This window comes from Megascapheus bottae, chromosome 14 (genome assembly GCF_031878675.1).
Source record: "Megascapheus bottae isolate mThoBot1 chromosome 14, mThoBot2.hap1, whole genome shotgun sequence".
Classification (NCBI taxonomy): Eukaryota; Metazoa; Chordata; class Mammalia; order Rodentia; family Geomyidae; genus Megascapheus; species Megascapheus bottae.
In genome coordinates this window covers 1,952,001-1,967,672 of record NC_143522.1, presented here as the reverse complement: position 1 = coordinate 1,967,672, position 15,672 = coordinate 1,952,001, and the positions used below count along the sequence as shown (strand labels likewise).

The 15,672-nt window shown below is 36.3% G+C and overlaps 1 protein-coding gene across 6 annotated transcripts in view; it reads right to left on the bottom strand.

The window, feature by feature from the left end:
- Positions 1-1,012: 1,012 nt before the first annotated feature.
- Positions 1,013-15,672, bottom strand: part of Lrrc9 (leucine rich repeat containing 9) — a 75,506-nt gene continuing 60,846 nt past the window's right edge. For 5 of the 6 annotated variants that reach the window (XM_090344213.1, XM_090344216.1, XM_090344215.1 and 2 more), the window contains 10 exons: positions 15,190-15,320; positions 13,860-13,968; positions 12,458-12,597; positions 9,872-10,008; positions 7,888-8,105; positions 6,950-7,018; positions 5,788-5,928; positions 4,412-4,553; positions 2,477-2,645; positions 1,013-1,231 (listed from right to left, as the gene is read on the bottom strand). In XM_090344213.1, the coding sequence (XP_090200339.1) occupies positions 1,192-1,231; positions 2,477-2,645; positions 4,412-4,553; positions 5,788-5,928; positions 6,950-7,018; positions 7,888-8,105; positions 9,872-10,008; positions 12,458-12,597; positions 13,860-13,968; positions 15,190-15,320 (1,296 nt within the window). In that variant the 3' untranslated portion in view covers positions 1,013-1,191. The remainder of the gene's footprint in view (positions 1,232-2,476; positions 2,646-4,411; positions 4,554-5,787; positions 5,929-6,949; positions 7,019-7,887; positions 8,106-9,871; positions 10,009-12,457; positions 12,598-13,859; positions 13,969-15,189; positions 15,321-15,672) is intronic. The other variant, XM_090344217.1, reaches the window with a different exon arrangement.

Genomic DNA, 15,672 nt, shown 5'->3' with positions numbered 1-15,672 from the left:
AAAACCACACAGTAAGACATTCAAATCAATCTGTAATTGGGCTTGACATTAAAAATATTACATGATTAAATTACATACAATATTTAAAAGAAAAAAATCTAAAAATGTTGCATATACATTGGAATTATATAATTTCCAAAATATCTTTAAAACTATTTCAAGATAGATTATTATGTATAAATATTTGGGTAAAAACAATATATTTTAACGCAAAAACTATAAATACTATGAAAACTATGCAGTTTGGAATCAATACTTTTAACATGGAATATTTCCTGAATCATGGAGCCAATTCATGTTAAAATGGGATTGGCAATTTAGTCATCAATTTAAAGAACTGTATTAAGCAGATTCAAAAGCATATTTGATTGATTTGTGATATTTCAGGAAATGTAATAACTTAGAAAAACTATTTCTACTCAAATATTATTTTAAAAGTCAAAACTGCATTTTTCTTTGTAGAGCCTGCAACTGCTTGTAAAATAATATTGCAGTAGGCTTTGTTAACGATTTGCATATGAAATCCACTCTTTTCTCGTATTCCTAAGAGAAGTATAACTGGTTATACTCATGGTTAGAAATATTTTGAAACTAGTTTTGATACTCACTACTTGTATTTCTAAACAATTCTGAGGGTAAGCCTCGTTCAAAATTTTTATTTGTTTTTTTTGAAGTATAGTCCTAAAAACTAATCTGTAGCAAACTCAACTAGCAAAACTCATCTTATTTTAGTAATGGTTGTATTTGGCAAAAAATGTATACTTTTAGTTTCATGTAACTCCAAATGAATAGATATTCTACAAATGAAAGTATGCTCATTTCCTAAAATCACCTTTCTTACTATCTTTATATATAACAGACTATTGCTTTTAATACCAGAACTAAGCATTGGACTTTGTTTCATGTCACTTTCACCTTTTAAAATTGTTGGCATATCTTTTTAGAAGTAGTTCATGATTTTTTTTTATAATACAGAAATTGAAGCAACTAATTAAGGTAACCATAAGGAAAGTTTAAGAGAGATGATCTTAAATTCTTTAAGGGTGACTATCTTCATATGGAACTGAAGTGCCTCAGTAACATAAGTAACATGATTATTAGCTTTTCCCCCCACTGGCCACTGTCTGCTAGTTTTTCTACAACCACTACTGCAAAGAGGTGTCCTAGTATTGCTCATTTCTCTTGAGGCAGTTACATTCGATTTGATCTTGAGAAGTTGCTCCCAGGATCTCTGTAAGAAATCAGACATTTGAGTCAAATAGTGGTGACTTACAACTTCTGAATGTGCCAGTTTGCTTCAGATCATCATTCTGCAGTAAACAGTTTCTGTATTTTACATACATTCAATTGCAAAAAGGCAATGTGAAGTTATTGTGGCGATTTAAAAATTAGGCCATTTTGGGGTCAGGAGTTTGGCCTAGTGGTAGAGTGCTTGCCTAGCATGCATGAAGACCCAGGTTCAATTCCTTGGTACCATATACATGGAAAAAAGCCAGAAGTGCTGCTGTGGCTCAATTGGTAGAGCTCTAGCCTTGAGAAAGTCCAAGGACAGTGCTTAGGCCCTGAGCTCAAGCCCAGGACTGGCAAAAAAAAAAATATTAGGCCATTTTGAGGACTCTCTGAAACACTAGTCATTATACAAAGCAATTTGAGACAGTGTCCTGTAGCCCAGACCTCCTATCTGCCAGGTAGGTTTCCCTAAGAGATGAGCAAAGACACTGACGACAGGTAATGTTTGAGAATCCAGGCAGGGAAGCGTTGGGCAGCAGTGTGGATGCAGAATGGAAGGAACAGCGTTCTTAGGATTGACCTCAGCTCTAGGGCTGATCTGGAAATGAAGGCAGAAGAATGAACTCTAAAGAGGACTTTGAAGAACTGATAAAATTCTTAGCCTTCACAGCTTCATCGAACAGGATTTACTTGCAGTTCAGATATAATGACCTACTATGCACACAGGGAGTAGAGTGAGTGGGGAGGAACTACAATGAAAAGTAGTTCCCTTGTTATTATTTTACTAGTGAGAGCTGAGCTTGATGCTGATTCCATCTTGATGCTAATTTCTAGCCTTTTGAATCAGACGTAAGTCTACTAGATTTGGACAAAGGTTTCACGAATGCAGGAGAATAGAAAGTGTGCTTTCTTAACAGTTTATACTTGGAAAAAATTCATGATGGTATATAACAATATTTCCTATATTTATGATGAGAAAACCTGGAAATTTTTTTTTAAGTCATGAATAATACTAAAACCAAAACAGTGGGCTGGGAGTGTGGCTTACTGGTACAGTGCCTGCCTAGCATGCATGAAGCCCTAGGTTTGATTCCTCAGTGACACATAAACAGAAAAAGCTGGAAGTGGTGTTGTGACTCAAGTGGTAGAGAACTAGCCTTGAGCAAAAGAAGTTCAGGCATAGTGTCCAGGTCTGGAGTTCAAGTCCCAGGATTAGAGAAGGAATAATAAAACAAAACAGTTTTACCTTCCTTCATCTTGGTTGCTCTGGTATATTTGTGTAGTTGGAGGTGCAACATTCTGATGTGATAAAAGAGACGGCGACAGAGTCATTCCTCTGAGTTGTTGAAAAGCGATTTCTGCATGGATACTTCGAGGATTATTTGTCAGAATCCCTGTATTCTTGTTTTTATTGTCTAAAATCAAGAATGAAATTCAAACAATTAAAATTACAAAACAGGCCACAAGTTTGGCCTAGTGGTAGAGTGCTTGTCTAGCATGCATGAAGGCCTTGGTACCACATACATAGAAAAAGTCGGAAATGGTATTGTGGCTCAAGTGGTAGAGCTTTAACCTTGAGAAAGCCCAAGGACAGTGCTCAGGTCCTGAGTTCAAACCCCAAAATGGGCAAAAAAATGTATATATGTGTGTGTGTGTGTGTGTGTGTGTGCGTGTGTGTGTAATACTGTGAGCACCATTACATAATAAAGTATGGATGTGTTTGTTTTGTTTTGTTTTGCTTTTTGCCAGTTCTGGGTTTGAGCTCAGGGCCTGAACACTGTCCTTGGACTTTCTCAAGGCTAGAGCTCTACCATGTGAGCCTCAGCACCACTTCCAGCTTTCTTTTCTATGTATGTGGTTACCGAGGTATTGAACCCGGGTCTTTGTGTATGCTAGGCAAGCACTCTACTTCTAGGCCAAACTCCCTGCCCAAGTGGATGTGTTTTTTAGCTGAATGTATGCTGTACAGGTTCATAATATTAATTTAAAAATTCAAATAAAAATATAAAATGGGGATGGATAAGGTGGTAGGTAAATGCCTGTAATCCCAGAATTTGAGAGGTTTCGGCAGGATGGTTAAGGGTTTTGAGACCAGCTTGGATTACAAAATCAAAAAACAAAACAAAGTGAAGCCTATTAAACATTGTAACATACTGTTAATGTGGCTTAATTTTTTAAGGTAATCAATCATTTATAGGTAATTAAAAATATAACATTCTGATTTTCAGGCTGTAATAATGTACAAATAACATGATTATATTTTTCAAAATTAAAATTGGGATAGCACATCAGCAAACAGAAAATAAATTTAGGTAACTTTCCAGAAAGATCCTATAAAATTGTTGCATGACAAATCTTGAATTTGTATGAGAAAAATATATGAAGATGAATTGACAAGTGAATTAATTTTAAAAAATCTGATATTCTTATGATGACATTATACTATAATGGACACTAGTAACAATAACATTCTGGTATATCCAATTTTGGTGTGCATATAGTTCAAACTTTTGGATAAAAATATACCAATTCTCATAATTAATATGTTAAAGCCATAAAGTATAGAAATGTAAGAAATAAATTAGGTAATTAAAATATTTTAACAGAGTAAAAGAATGCTAGGTTTCTCTGAACAGGGATACTTTAAAAAATTGTTACCATGTAGAACAATCTCCCACTGTCAGTAGGTGATTAGATACATTTTGTTAAGTATTATGATGTTTAGCCAAGTGCAATGGCTCACACCTTTAATAACAGCTACTTGGAAAGTGGAGACTGGGGGAATCCTGGTTTCAGGCCAGCCAGATCATATAACCTTACAAGTTGGACAGATGCTATTCCTACTAATGGCTGACTGTGGTGGCATGCACCTGTTAATCTAGCCCCAGGGGGATAAAATGACTAGGTGTGGTGGCACTGGCCTATTATCCCAGTAGGAAAGGACCCTATGTCAAATGTAACAAGGTAAAAGGAGGACGGGGATGTGGCTCACATGGTATAATGTTGGGGTAGGAAACATGAGACCCCGAGTTCAATCTCCAGTACTAGCAAAAAAAAATTACAATGATGGTTCATTTTATTGTCTAACAGTGGTCTGAGGACAAAGTGAAAGGTAAAAGAAATGAACAAAATGACAGCCAGCTAAAAGGCTTATGTTAACCAGAATTAAAATGTAAAATACCTTCAACTTCAGGAGTTAAGGTGAAATCATGTCCCAAATAATGGCTAAATCCATCAGGTAATAGTACATTTGTTATTTTAATGGGAGATGCTTTTACTTGGCAAAATGATCCATCCATACAAGGGCTAGTAAATGGAATTAACTGCACAACAAAATAAAACAGATAAGTATATCCTAGCTCTAAAGCTCAGATAAACAGCATTCATATTTGTCACAAGTTCTACTTGACAAAGTTCTTTTAATCACTAGTTGTTACTTCTGCCATACCTCTTGCACTAAGTAAAAAAACCTTCCCTCTGAATCTTCTTTTCTTTTTCTTTCTGGCAGTCCTGGGGGGGGGGGGGGAAGGGAGGGAAGCTAAGTACTTGGTAGGCAGATACTGGATCATTTGTACCCTGCTGAGAACCTTCTGCCGTGTTCGCTCAAATTGACTGTATTCAGTTTATACATTTTAATGTTCTAATTTCTATCAGTCTATCAGTAGAGCCCATCATACACAGTATGGTAGGAAGTTTCCCTTCACCCAGAGATGTCTACGCTTCTAACTTTGCGAACCTGTGGAGACTTCACCTGAATGACAAACAAGTTTGTAGGTGTGGCTGCATTAAGGATCTGGGGGATGGGGAGGATGACTGTGGATGATCTAGCAGGATGTATAAGGACAGACTGGAAGAAGGAGATGTGATAGCAGAAGCAGAGGACTCTGTGGTGCTCTGCTGGGAGAAGGCACGGAGCCAAGGGATGTGCATGGCCTCCAGAGGCTAGTGAGGGCACAGAGGAGCTCTCTCCTCTAGAGCTTCCTTCCAGGAGGGATCCAGCACAGACAATGATTTCATTGTACCATTTTCAGACTTCCAGCCAACGGAATTACAAGGAAATAAATTTGTGATGTGTGTGTGTGTGTGTGTGTGTGTGTGTGTGTGTGTGTGTCTGTCTGTCTGTCTGTCTGTCTGTATCTGGTTTCGTGTCTAATTTTGTTCCTCATTGCCTTGGAGCTCAGAAGTAGAAGATCCCCAAATCCTGCCACTATACAGGAAAAGCAGGCCATACCATTCTTTTGTTGTTGCTGTTAGATGACCTACATAACATATAGATCCTAGGGAAGAATTCCTTTCCTTTCCATTGAAATGGAGGTAATTCTGTTAGTCCCTATTACATTACAGTTTCTACCTTCGAGTATCATCTGATAGATTGAGCACAGATATTACACAATTTGCCTAATGCCCAAGTCCCCGAGGACCTTGGTAGGAGTGAGTCATTAACCAGTTACTAAGGTAATTATAAAAACAATATAATCCCAACATTTAAGGCAATGTCTAAGATAAAAGATTCATTTACTATAAATCTATGTGTTTTGAAGATTGAAATTAAGTTACCGAGTTTTTTCTTGCCTGCAGTTCAGAGAAGTGGAATTCAGCTTTTGCCCTATCATCTGAGGTTATAGGAATTCCGTCTAATATCTGTAAGTTAGGCAGTCGAAATATGAGCATGTAGCGGTGTAGTACTTTTCTACAGATCTAAAGAAAGTTAGAAACAATTTATTCCTAAAAGTCACTTTTACTTTAAAGATTAACTCATCATAAAAGACAAGCAAAGGAAAAACAGAGATGAGAACAGAAAATTTACAGCGTTAAATGCTGTAGATATTATCTCCTTAATTTCTTCTCATGCCAAATGAGAATAAAAAAGCAAAACATCTTTTGTCCTGAGTGTGTAGAGTGCTTGCCTAACATGCATGAAGTCCTAGGTTTGATTCCATGGTACCACATATACAGAAAAAGCTGGAAGTGGTACTGTGGTTCAAGTGGTAGAGCACTAGCCTTGAGAAAGCTCAAGGGCAGTACTCAGGCCCTGAGTTCAAGCCCCAGGGCTAGCAAAAAAAAAATCTCCTTTTATTTGCCTTTTTCTAAAATTTTTAGCATTCTTTATTTTTTAAACTTTTTTAAAGAATTTATTAACATTGATTTTTACATCATATTTTAAATGACAAGTTTAACATACACGTGTTCAAGGAGGGAATCTCTATTTACAATCACTGGGACTTAGTATTTAGAACTTAATCACAATTTTTTTTAATTTTTTGAGACAAGGTCTTTGATAGCAAACTTAAAACTTTTTACATCATCCGTCCTGAGGGCTGAGATTATAGTCCAGGCCACATGAGGTAGATACTCACTAGACACTATGTTTGAAGTTAACTATACAACTTGTGGGGGAAGGAGGATTGGGAAGGAAAAACTAGGAGAAAATAAGAAGTGATATTGATCAAAAATAAATTTACTCAATGCCTATGTAACTGAAACTCCTTAGTACATCACCTTTACAATAAAAATTTAAAAATATTAGCCTACTGAGTACATTGTAGAATTGCAAAACGGATCTGCTTATGGGTGACAGTGGCACTTAGTACTACAATCAGGTGGAAGAAGACATGAGTCAATAACTAGCTATGCACGTGGAAATAGATAAATGTGTTATATATGTAAAATAGACTATACACAACTATCAGTAAATAAATTAGAAAAGTAACATACTCACTGGATTGCCATAAACTGTAAGCTCTCTGAGAGAAGAGATAACATCAAGTTTTTCCAGTTCAGCAATATCCTGTTTAAAAGTTAATAAATTATTTGGTAAGACCCAACATCTTCCAATGCATGTTAATTTAAAGTAATTTTATGTGTTAGATGCCAGTAACTATGATTGAATCCTGTGAGTGAGCATGAGGGACAATTTTCTGCATTGTTGAATAAAAGCTGAAGATCCTTACTATATATATCAAATACATGATTGACAAAAAAGACAATATATCATGGAAAGTGTGCCATGCACACTCAAAAGAAATGACCAGGGGCTGGGAATGTGGCTCAGTAGTAAAGTGCTTGCCTAGCATGCATCAAGCCCTGGGTTCAATTCCTCAATACCACATGAGCAGAAAAAGCTAGAAGTGGTGCAGTGGCTCAAGTGGTAGACTTGAGCAAAAGAAGTTCAGGGACAGTGTCCATGCCCTAGGTTCAAGTCATAGGACTGGCAAAAAAATTTAAAAGAAATGATGGGACTTTTGCTCAGAATTATGGGGTATTCTAGAATTCGGATTATATTTAGTTAATTTCTTCATAGTATTGACCCACAAGTGGGCCAAGTATATTTGCCAAATTTTAAGGGCCAATGGAATTCTGGAATTGAGATTCAGGAACAGTTCAGATCAAAAGCAATACAGAAACAAACACAAACTCTGGCAGAAGATGGATAAGACAAGCCTCAACATCCTGAAGCTAACTTTTACCAATAGTGAATTTTCATGTAAGTTTGTCCAGCTTATAAATCTAGAAGCAGTGGACATCGCTGTATCATAGCGTTGCTAATATGCCTCCAATGTATATGCTATATTAAGGATAAATAACATACTTGGCACAAATTTCATCAATGTATTTGGAAGCTTTGTGTTTAGAGTAGAAACTTGCAAGTAATGTTACCTGGATTTTATTATACCCTAGGAAGAGTTTCTCTAGTTTTACTAAAGATTGCAGTTTGCTCAGCTCCCGGATCCTGTTTTCTTCTAGGTGAAGTGCCAGCAGTGAACTTGGCTTAGCAAAGGCAGTTTCATTAAGTGTCCGGATTCGGTTGTGGTCCACGACCAACTCCTGAAGGAGCACCAGACTTTCCAGCCCTTCAAGCTGGCAGATCTCATTCCCTAATACAAGGTAAGTTATCATAGAGTGAGTGAGCTCTGGTTTCCAGAATTAAAGATCTGTGTGCATGCAAATACTTTTTGTCAAATGTTTTTTTAAAAGTACATTAGGTCTTAAAGTTGTTACTATATAAACTAATCTTTTCCTACCCTCAATAAACCACCTTTCCTGAAATGACTTTATCTAGTTTTAGTACCGCCTACTACCAACCTCTTAATGCAACTGGAAATAAAAAGTGATCTCTATCTAGTCACAGTCCTAATGTTTCTTTTTTTTTTTTAGCTGCTTTTTAGATTTGCTATTCCTGCTGACCTCTCTGCAATTCAGGCGCTTATTATTATGTCATTAATGTGGGCTAGAACACATATGTCCTTCAGAGTCAGATGGAGTTTGACCCTATCATTACATGTACTCCTTCAAACTATTTAGCCCCAATGAACTTTTTTTCCTTCCCTCCTTCTTTTCTTCTCTTTCCTGTCTCCTTCCTCTCTCCCCCTATCTTTTCATTCTTCCTTACTTCTTTCCTTTCCTTTCTTCTTTCCTTTCCTTTCCCTCCTTTCCCCTCTCCTCTTTCCTTCCTCCTCTGCCCCCTCTCCTTCTCTTTCCTTCCTTCCCCTTTCCTCCCTCCCTTCCTTCCTTTCTTCTTTCCTTCTTTCTTTTTCTTTTTTTGCCAGTCCTTCTAGAACTTCAACTAAGTGCCTGGGCACCGCCTCTGAGCTTCTTTTGCTCAAGTCTACTATGCTACCACTTGAGCCACAGCCACAGCATCACTTCTGGCTTTTTCTGTTCATATGGTATTGAGGAATTGAACTCTGCTTCTTCATGTATGCTAGGCACCACTTAGCCACATTCCCAGCCCTCCACACATTTTCTAAAAGTAAACTTTTACTAAATAAAGCACTTATAATTGACTCTTTGGATCTGATTATTTTTAGAGACTTTTCCAAAGACTTTATTGTCTTTGTTTTTACTTGTTAACTCACAGATACCAGTCACAGCCAGGAATTCCTTCTTTCCTTCCCCAGCTCACAAAGATTTCACTTATTTTCACTTTCACTCTACATTCTATCAATCCCTCAAGGGTCCTAGAGATGACAAAGACTAATGCTTTGATTTCTCTTTCAGTTTCTATTACACTTAAATTAATAACACAGTCATACCTAATTCATCTATGTCTCAGTGTATATGCATAGGTGGGTTTACAACTACTTTAGGACCAGCATCTCAATTATGTACAACCAAAATATTATAGTGCTTCATATCCTTCAGAATACTGAGCACAATTCTGGCTTTCATAAATACTTGAGAATTACTCAGCTGTCACATGTATTGCTTTTTTAGTTAAATATGATACCAAATTAGATTGTGATGTAGGCTACACATAGTATTGTATTTTCCTTTAAAAAAAAGCTTTTAAAAATATGAAGATAGGGACCGGGAGTTTGGCCTAGTGGTAGACTGCTTGCCTAGCATGCACGGAGGCCTGGGTTTGATTCCTCGGTACCACATACAAAGTAAAAAGAGGCCAATAGTGGTGCTGAGGCTCAAGTGGTAGAGCTCTAGCCTTGAGAAAGTCCAAGGACAATGCTCGGGCCCTGAGCTCAAGCCCAGGACTGGCCAAAAAAAAAAATGAAGATAACTGAAGAAAAATGTATTTTGAGCTATTTTGTAAACAAATGAATAAATGGTAAAGCTTATATTTACTTATCAATACAAGATAACAAAAGTCAGTTTAATACATTTACTCACTAACAGTGTTTCTACTCACCCTGTAAAAAGAGGAATCTTAAGTTTATTAATCTGTTAAGTTGTAGCTGGATTAAATTACAAATTCCATTGTATCCCAAATGAAGAACCTCTAAAGTTTGCATCATGGGAGGCAAATTTTCATTGCTTATTGTTTCTCTGAAACATAAAAGTAATTTCAAATGAGCTATTATTGTATAAAGACAGTTTTGAAGTTAAAAAAAGAAAAAAAAATGAATTCCATCTGGAGCAGGAAGTTTGTGAGAATCCCATCTCCAGTTAACTACCCGAAAGCTGTGGCTCAAGTGGTAGGAGTACTAGTCTTGAGGGGAACAAAAGCAAAAGAACAGCATCTAGGCCTGAGCTCATGACTAAATACAGACACATGCGCACGCGTGCGCGCTTTTGCACACACACACACACACACACAGCTTTTATGTGATAAAGTGAATAAAAAGTAAATAAGGTGTATAAAGAAGTCACAATGAAAAATGATAGCTAATGCAATCAAGAAGAAAAAAATTTCCCACATCTGAAAAGATATAAGAATTCTCTTTACTCTTAGATGACATGATATCCTAACAAAACTTACTTCAACTAACAAAATGAATTCACAAGACAAAATAATGTACAAAAAATCAATTGAATTTCTAAACCAACACTAAATAATCTAAAGATAAAATAAAACAATTTTTTTTTGCCAGTTCCAAGGGCTTGAACTCAGGGCCTGAACACTGTCCTTGAGCATTCTCAAAGCTAGAGTCACAGTACCCACCACTTCTAGATTTTTTTTTTTCCCTATGTATGTGGTACTGAGGAATTGAACTTGGGTCTTCCTGCATACTAGGCAAGCACTCTATCACTAGGCCAAACTCCCACCCAGAAAATAATTAAATTTGCAGTAGTACAAAACAGGATAAAATACTTCAGAATAAGTTTCACTGAATTGTAAATTTTTCACACAGAAAGCTAGAAAATGTCATTTAGAGACAATATCCTTTTAATAAAGACATTAGAGTTTCAGGGACCATTTTAAGTTAATGTTTCCATATACCGTGGGGTGAAGGGTGAGGTGACTATTCACATGTGAATATTCACTTTTTTAAGAACCCTATCCTTTCCTCCACTGAATTACATAGACACTTTTGCTAAAAATTGATCAGCCCTCAATGTAAAGTGAGTTTCTGAAGTCACGCTATTTCAATAAACCATCTTTCCAGTGCCAGATTGATTTCATCACTATATTTAATAATAAAATTTGAAGTCAGGGATTAAGGATATGTATAAGCAAAATATTCATATAGCTTTCATGATAGCTTTGAAGTAGACACAACTCAACTGCCCATCAATGGTAAACAGTCTGTCATGTGATCTATGTAAGAGATTACCATTCAGCTGTGAAATGATACTACTTGCTGACATTTGCAGCAACACAGATCTCAAAGCTTTAGATTAAGTGAAAGAACCAGACACAAAACAGTAATTAGCATGTAATTTCAATTTTAAGACATTCTAGAATTACAGAGACAGACCAAGGATGTGGGAAAAGGGGACAGAGTAGAGAAATGCGGGATTTTTTTTTTTTTTTTTTTTTTTTTTATCATGGGGCTTGAACTTGGCTCTTCAGCTCAAGGCTACCGACCTACCTTTGAGCCAAGCCCCACTTCCCATTTTCTAGAGGTTAATTGGAGATAGGAGTCTCAGGTCCTTTTGTACCCAGGCTGGCTTTGAACCTTGATCTCAGATCTCTGCCTATCGAGTAGCTAGGATTACAGGCCTGAGCCACTGCACCCAGCTGAAATGTTGGAATTTTTATGATGGGAATATTTTGTATCTTGATTGTGGTAGGGATTATACTGGTGAATTTTATTATATATCAACTCTACCTCAATAAAGGTGAGATCAAAAGGAATGTTCTTTTTTGAAAAAACTTTAAAAATATTCTGGTTTGATGATTTGAGTTGTTTGTATGTTTGTATACATCTATATGTGTGTGTAGATATATATGTATAAGAAAAGAGGTGGTACATTCTCATTTCAAAAAGAATCTTTGTGATTTTGTGTAGGTGTTGAGGATATTCAGTTTCCTAAAATTTAATTTAGAAATTAAAAAAAGTAATGTTGGGAAAAAATTAAAGTCCATACTAACTGAGTGAGGGGATTCCTTGTGGCAGGATGAAAATGTTCTAGAATGAGGTTGTGGCAATGGATTGTACAATTCATGAACTTACTAAAACTCACTACATTGTACACAAAGAGTGAGTTATATAATTGTGAGTTGTCCCAGTTGAAAATAAAGAAAACTAAGGGTCATTAAACCTACAAGATTTTAATTTTTCCTTTCTGTACTTAAATTTATACTTAAGTTTGAAATAGAAGAAGCAGGGGAAAATGACTAAAAGATCAGTTTGAGTAGCTTTTTCTTTGTGAAATTTGTTAGTATATTAGCTAATATGTAAGTATAATAAGTAATATTTAAGATTATTATTTAATATTTAGTAATTATAAGTAATTAAGATACATAAAATGCATACACTGGAATATGCTACTTCTTTTTAAATTCCCAACTGATGTTATTTGTAATTGTATAAAAGTAAAAGAATAGTACCTATTTATTTTTGAAGGTCCTTGCTGACCATAGCCACTGGAAGGCACTTTCTGGTAGAGTAGTTGTCTGTTGGTTAAGTGCGCCTGAGGCTTTCCTCTAGGTATTATAGATTCAATGTGGTTATAGTTGAGGCATAAAACCTATAAAATAATAACATATTAATCAGCTATAATCTATTAAGTAAAATGATATGGATAATACTTGGAATATACAACATATTTGAAATATATATTAGTTTTGGAAATAAAGTAAGAACTTATATCCCATACAATTTAGATTTGAATTGTGTGTGTGTGTGTGTGTGTGTGTGTGTGTGTGTGTGTGTGTGTGTGTATGTGTATGTGAGTGTGTGTGTATGTATGCCTGTGCTGGTCCTGGCACTTGAACTCAGGATTAGGCACTATTTTGCCTAAGGATAGCACTTTACCACTTGAGCCACAGTTCCACTTTTTTTTTTTTTTTTTGCTGGTTAATTGGAGATAACAGTCTCCCAGACTTAGGATGGCTTTGAACCTCAGTTTTCAAATCTCAGCCTCTTGGGTTGCTAGGATTACAGATTTGAATATATTTTTTAATGATCCTACATAATAGGAAATTATAATACTGCAACTTCTGCTTTCTCCAAGCTAAATATGAATAAAACAGCTCCTTAGTGAGTGAGAACTTGTTTCCATATGTTTAAAAGAATTTGGCAGATGGTTGAGCTGAGTCAACACAGAAGCAGCTGCTTCTAGAACCTTACTATTAAATTTACTTCATGCCCGTTCACTGAACAGGCAGCTTGTTCTACTACTTCCTCCTGAAGAGTTAAGATTTGCTGCATAAAGGACAATTGAATGAAAATGAGGCCAAGTAAGGCAATACTTTCTTAAAAAAAAGGAAACAAAGGGGCCGGGAGTTTGGCCTAGTGGTAGAGTGCTTGCCTAGCATGCAGGAAGACCCGGGTTCCATTCCTCGGTACCACATACATAGAAAAAAGCTGGAAGTGGTGCTGAGGCTCAAGTGGTAGAGCTCTAACCTTGAGAAAGTCCAAGGACAGTCCTAGGCCCTGAGCTCAAGCCCAGGACTGGCAAAAAAAAAAAAAAAAAAAAAAAAAAAGAAAATAAAGCAAAACTTCAGAAAGCTTATTAAGTAAAATGCTATGGATAATATGTGGAATACACAACATACTTTAATTATATAGTTGTTTTAAAAACAAAATAAAAATGTATATTCCCAATGATTCAGATTTGAATTTTCTGTGTGTGTGTGCTGGATCTGGCACTTAAACTCAGGGCTTAGGCACTGTTTTGCTTAAGGCTTTCTTTACCTTAGTAACCTTGGGATCCATTTTAATCCAAAACAAAGATTGATTACACTGTGTAAAGAAAACAAAGAGAACATTGCTTTGTGTGTGACTCACCTGTATATTAGGAAGATAGATGAGCCCACTAAATGAGGTCAGATTATTGTTCTGTAGATTCACATTAAACACATTTATAAACTGGTCAACTGGAATCAAATCTACAGTTCTAAATTTAGACAAAGTAAATAGTTATTATTATTATTATTTTTATTTTATTTTTTGCCAGTCCTGGAGCTTAAACTCAGGGGTTTGGGCACTGTCCTTGAGTCTCTTTGTGCTCAAGACTAGCACTGTACCACTTGAGCCATGGCACCATTTCCAGCTTTTTTCAGTAGTGTATTGGAGATAAGTGTTTCACAGGGACTTTTCTGCCTGGGTTGACTTGAACTGCAGTCCTCAGCCTCCTAAATAGCTAGGATTACAGGCATGAGCCACCAACACCCGGCAATAGACAGAAAAATATTGGAAAAGATGACTTCTACCATATATAAAACTCCCAAAAGCATTCAAAAAGGCCCTCAACTAACAAATTCAATAGAAAGGGAACATTTTAATTTAAAATGTAAGAGATAATGTTCAACTAAATATATTTTTTACAGTACTGAGGTTTGAACTCAGGGCCTTGCACTTGAGCCACACACTCAGCCCTTTTTAATTATTAGTTTGGAGCCTGAATATAATGCTGTATTCATATTAATGGTATCTGTGTTCGAAGATGCTATTGTAATGAATAAAGTGTGATTAAAAGTGTTAGGTAATTTTTTTTTTTTTTGTCAATCCTAGGGCTGGAACTCAGGGGCACTGTTCCTGAGCTTCTTTTCTCAAGGCTAGCTCTCTACCAACTTGAGCCACAGGGCCACTTCCAGCTTTTTATATTTATGTGGTACTGAGTAATCAAACCCTGGGCTTCATACATGCTAGGCAAGCACTCTACTACTAAGCCAGCCTAATTTTCATTAACTTTGATCTCCATAACTTTCTTAATTAAAAATGTAATTGGATTTTTGCTAGGTAACGAGACAGAACACAAGAAGTAAATCTAATACGTTTGGTTGCAAAAGAAAAAGAGAAACAAAATCTGAGCAAGAAATTGGTAACATTTAAAATCATACCCTTGGGCTGGGATGTAGCTCAGTGGCAAAGTGCTTGTCTACCAAGTTCACTGTCCTGGGTTCAATGTCCAGCACCAAAAAAATACAGTTAAAAAGAAAAAAAATCATAGCCTCTAATAATAAAATTAGTAGCATATTTCAAAGGATTTTATCATGAAATTAGAAGTAGGGAAGATGAATTAATGGGAACCTTTAGAGATCTATAAAAATTTGAAGTAGTAAAATAATAATTACATATTTGAATACAATATCAAATAGCATGTAATGAAATATACCTGATGGATGATGAAGTCCAGTTCAGTTCTTGAATCTGTGTAAAGTTCGAATGTCCTTGTCGCTCTGCTATCATGTCTGAGGTAAGTCTGCCACCAAACACATCCTTGGCACTTTCAATTTCTGGTGGTTCCTACATGAGGACATTTAAAAATAAGATTCTCTCTGGGCACTGGTAGCTCACACCTGTAATTACAGCTATTCAGAGGAGGCTGACATCTGAGGATTGCAGTTTGGAAGTCAGCTCAGGAAAGAAAGTCTGTTCATTCGACTCTTCTCCAATTAGACTGGAAAAAGCCGGAAGTGGGAGCTCAAGTGGTAGAACACTAACCTAGAGTAAAAACAAAGCTCAAGGACAATGACTATACCCTCAATTTAAGCATTAGAACAGGCACACACGCGCACACACACACACACACACACACACACACACACACACACACACACACACAAGTGATGTCCTCTCTTATGGGTGAATTCTATGA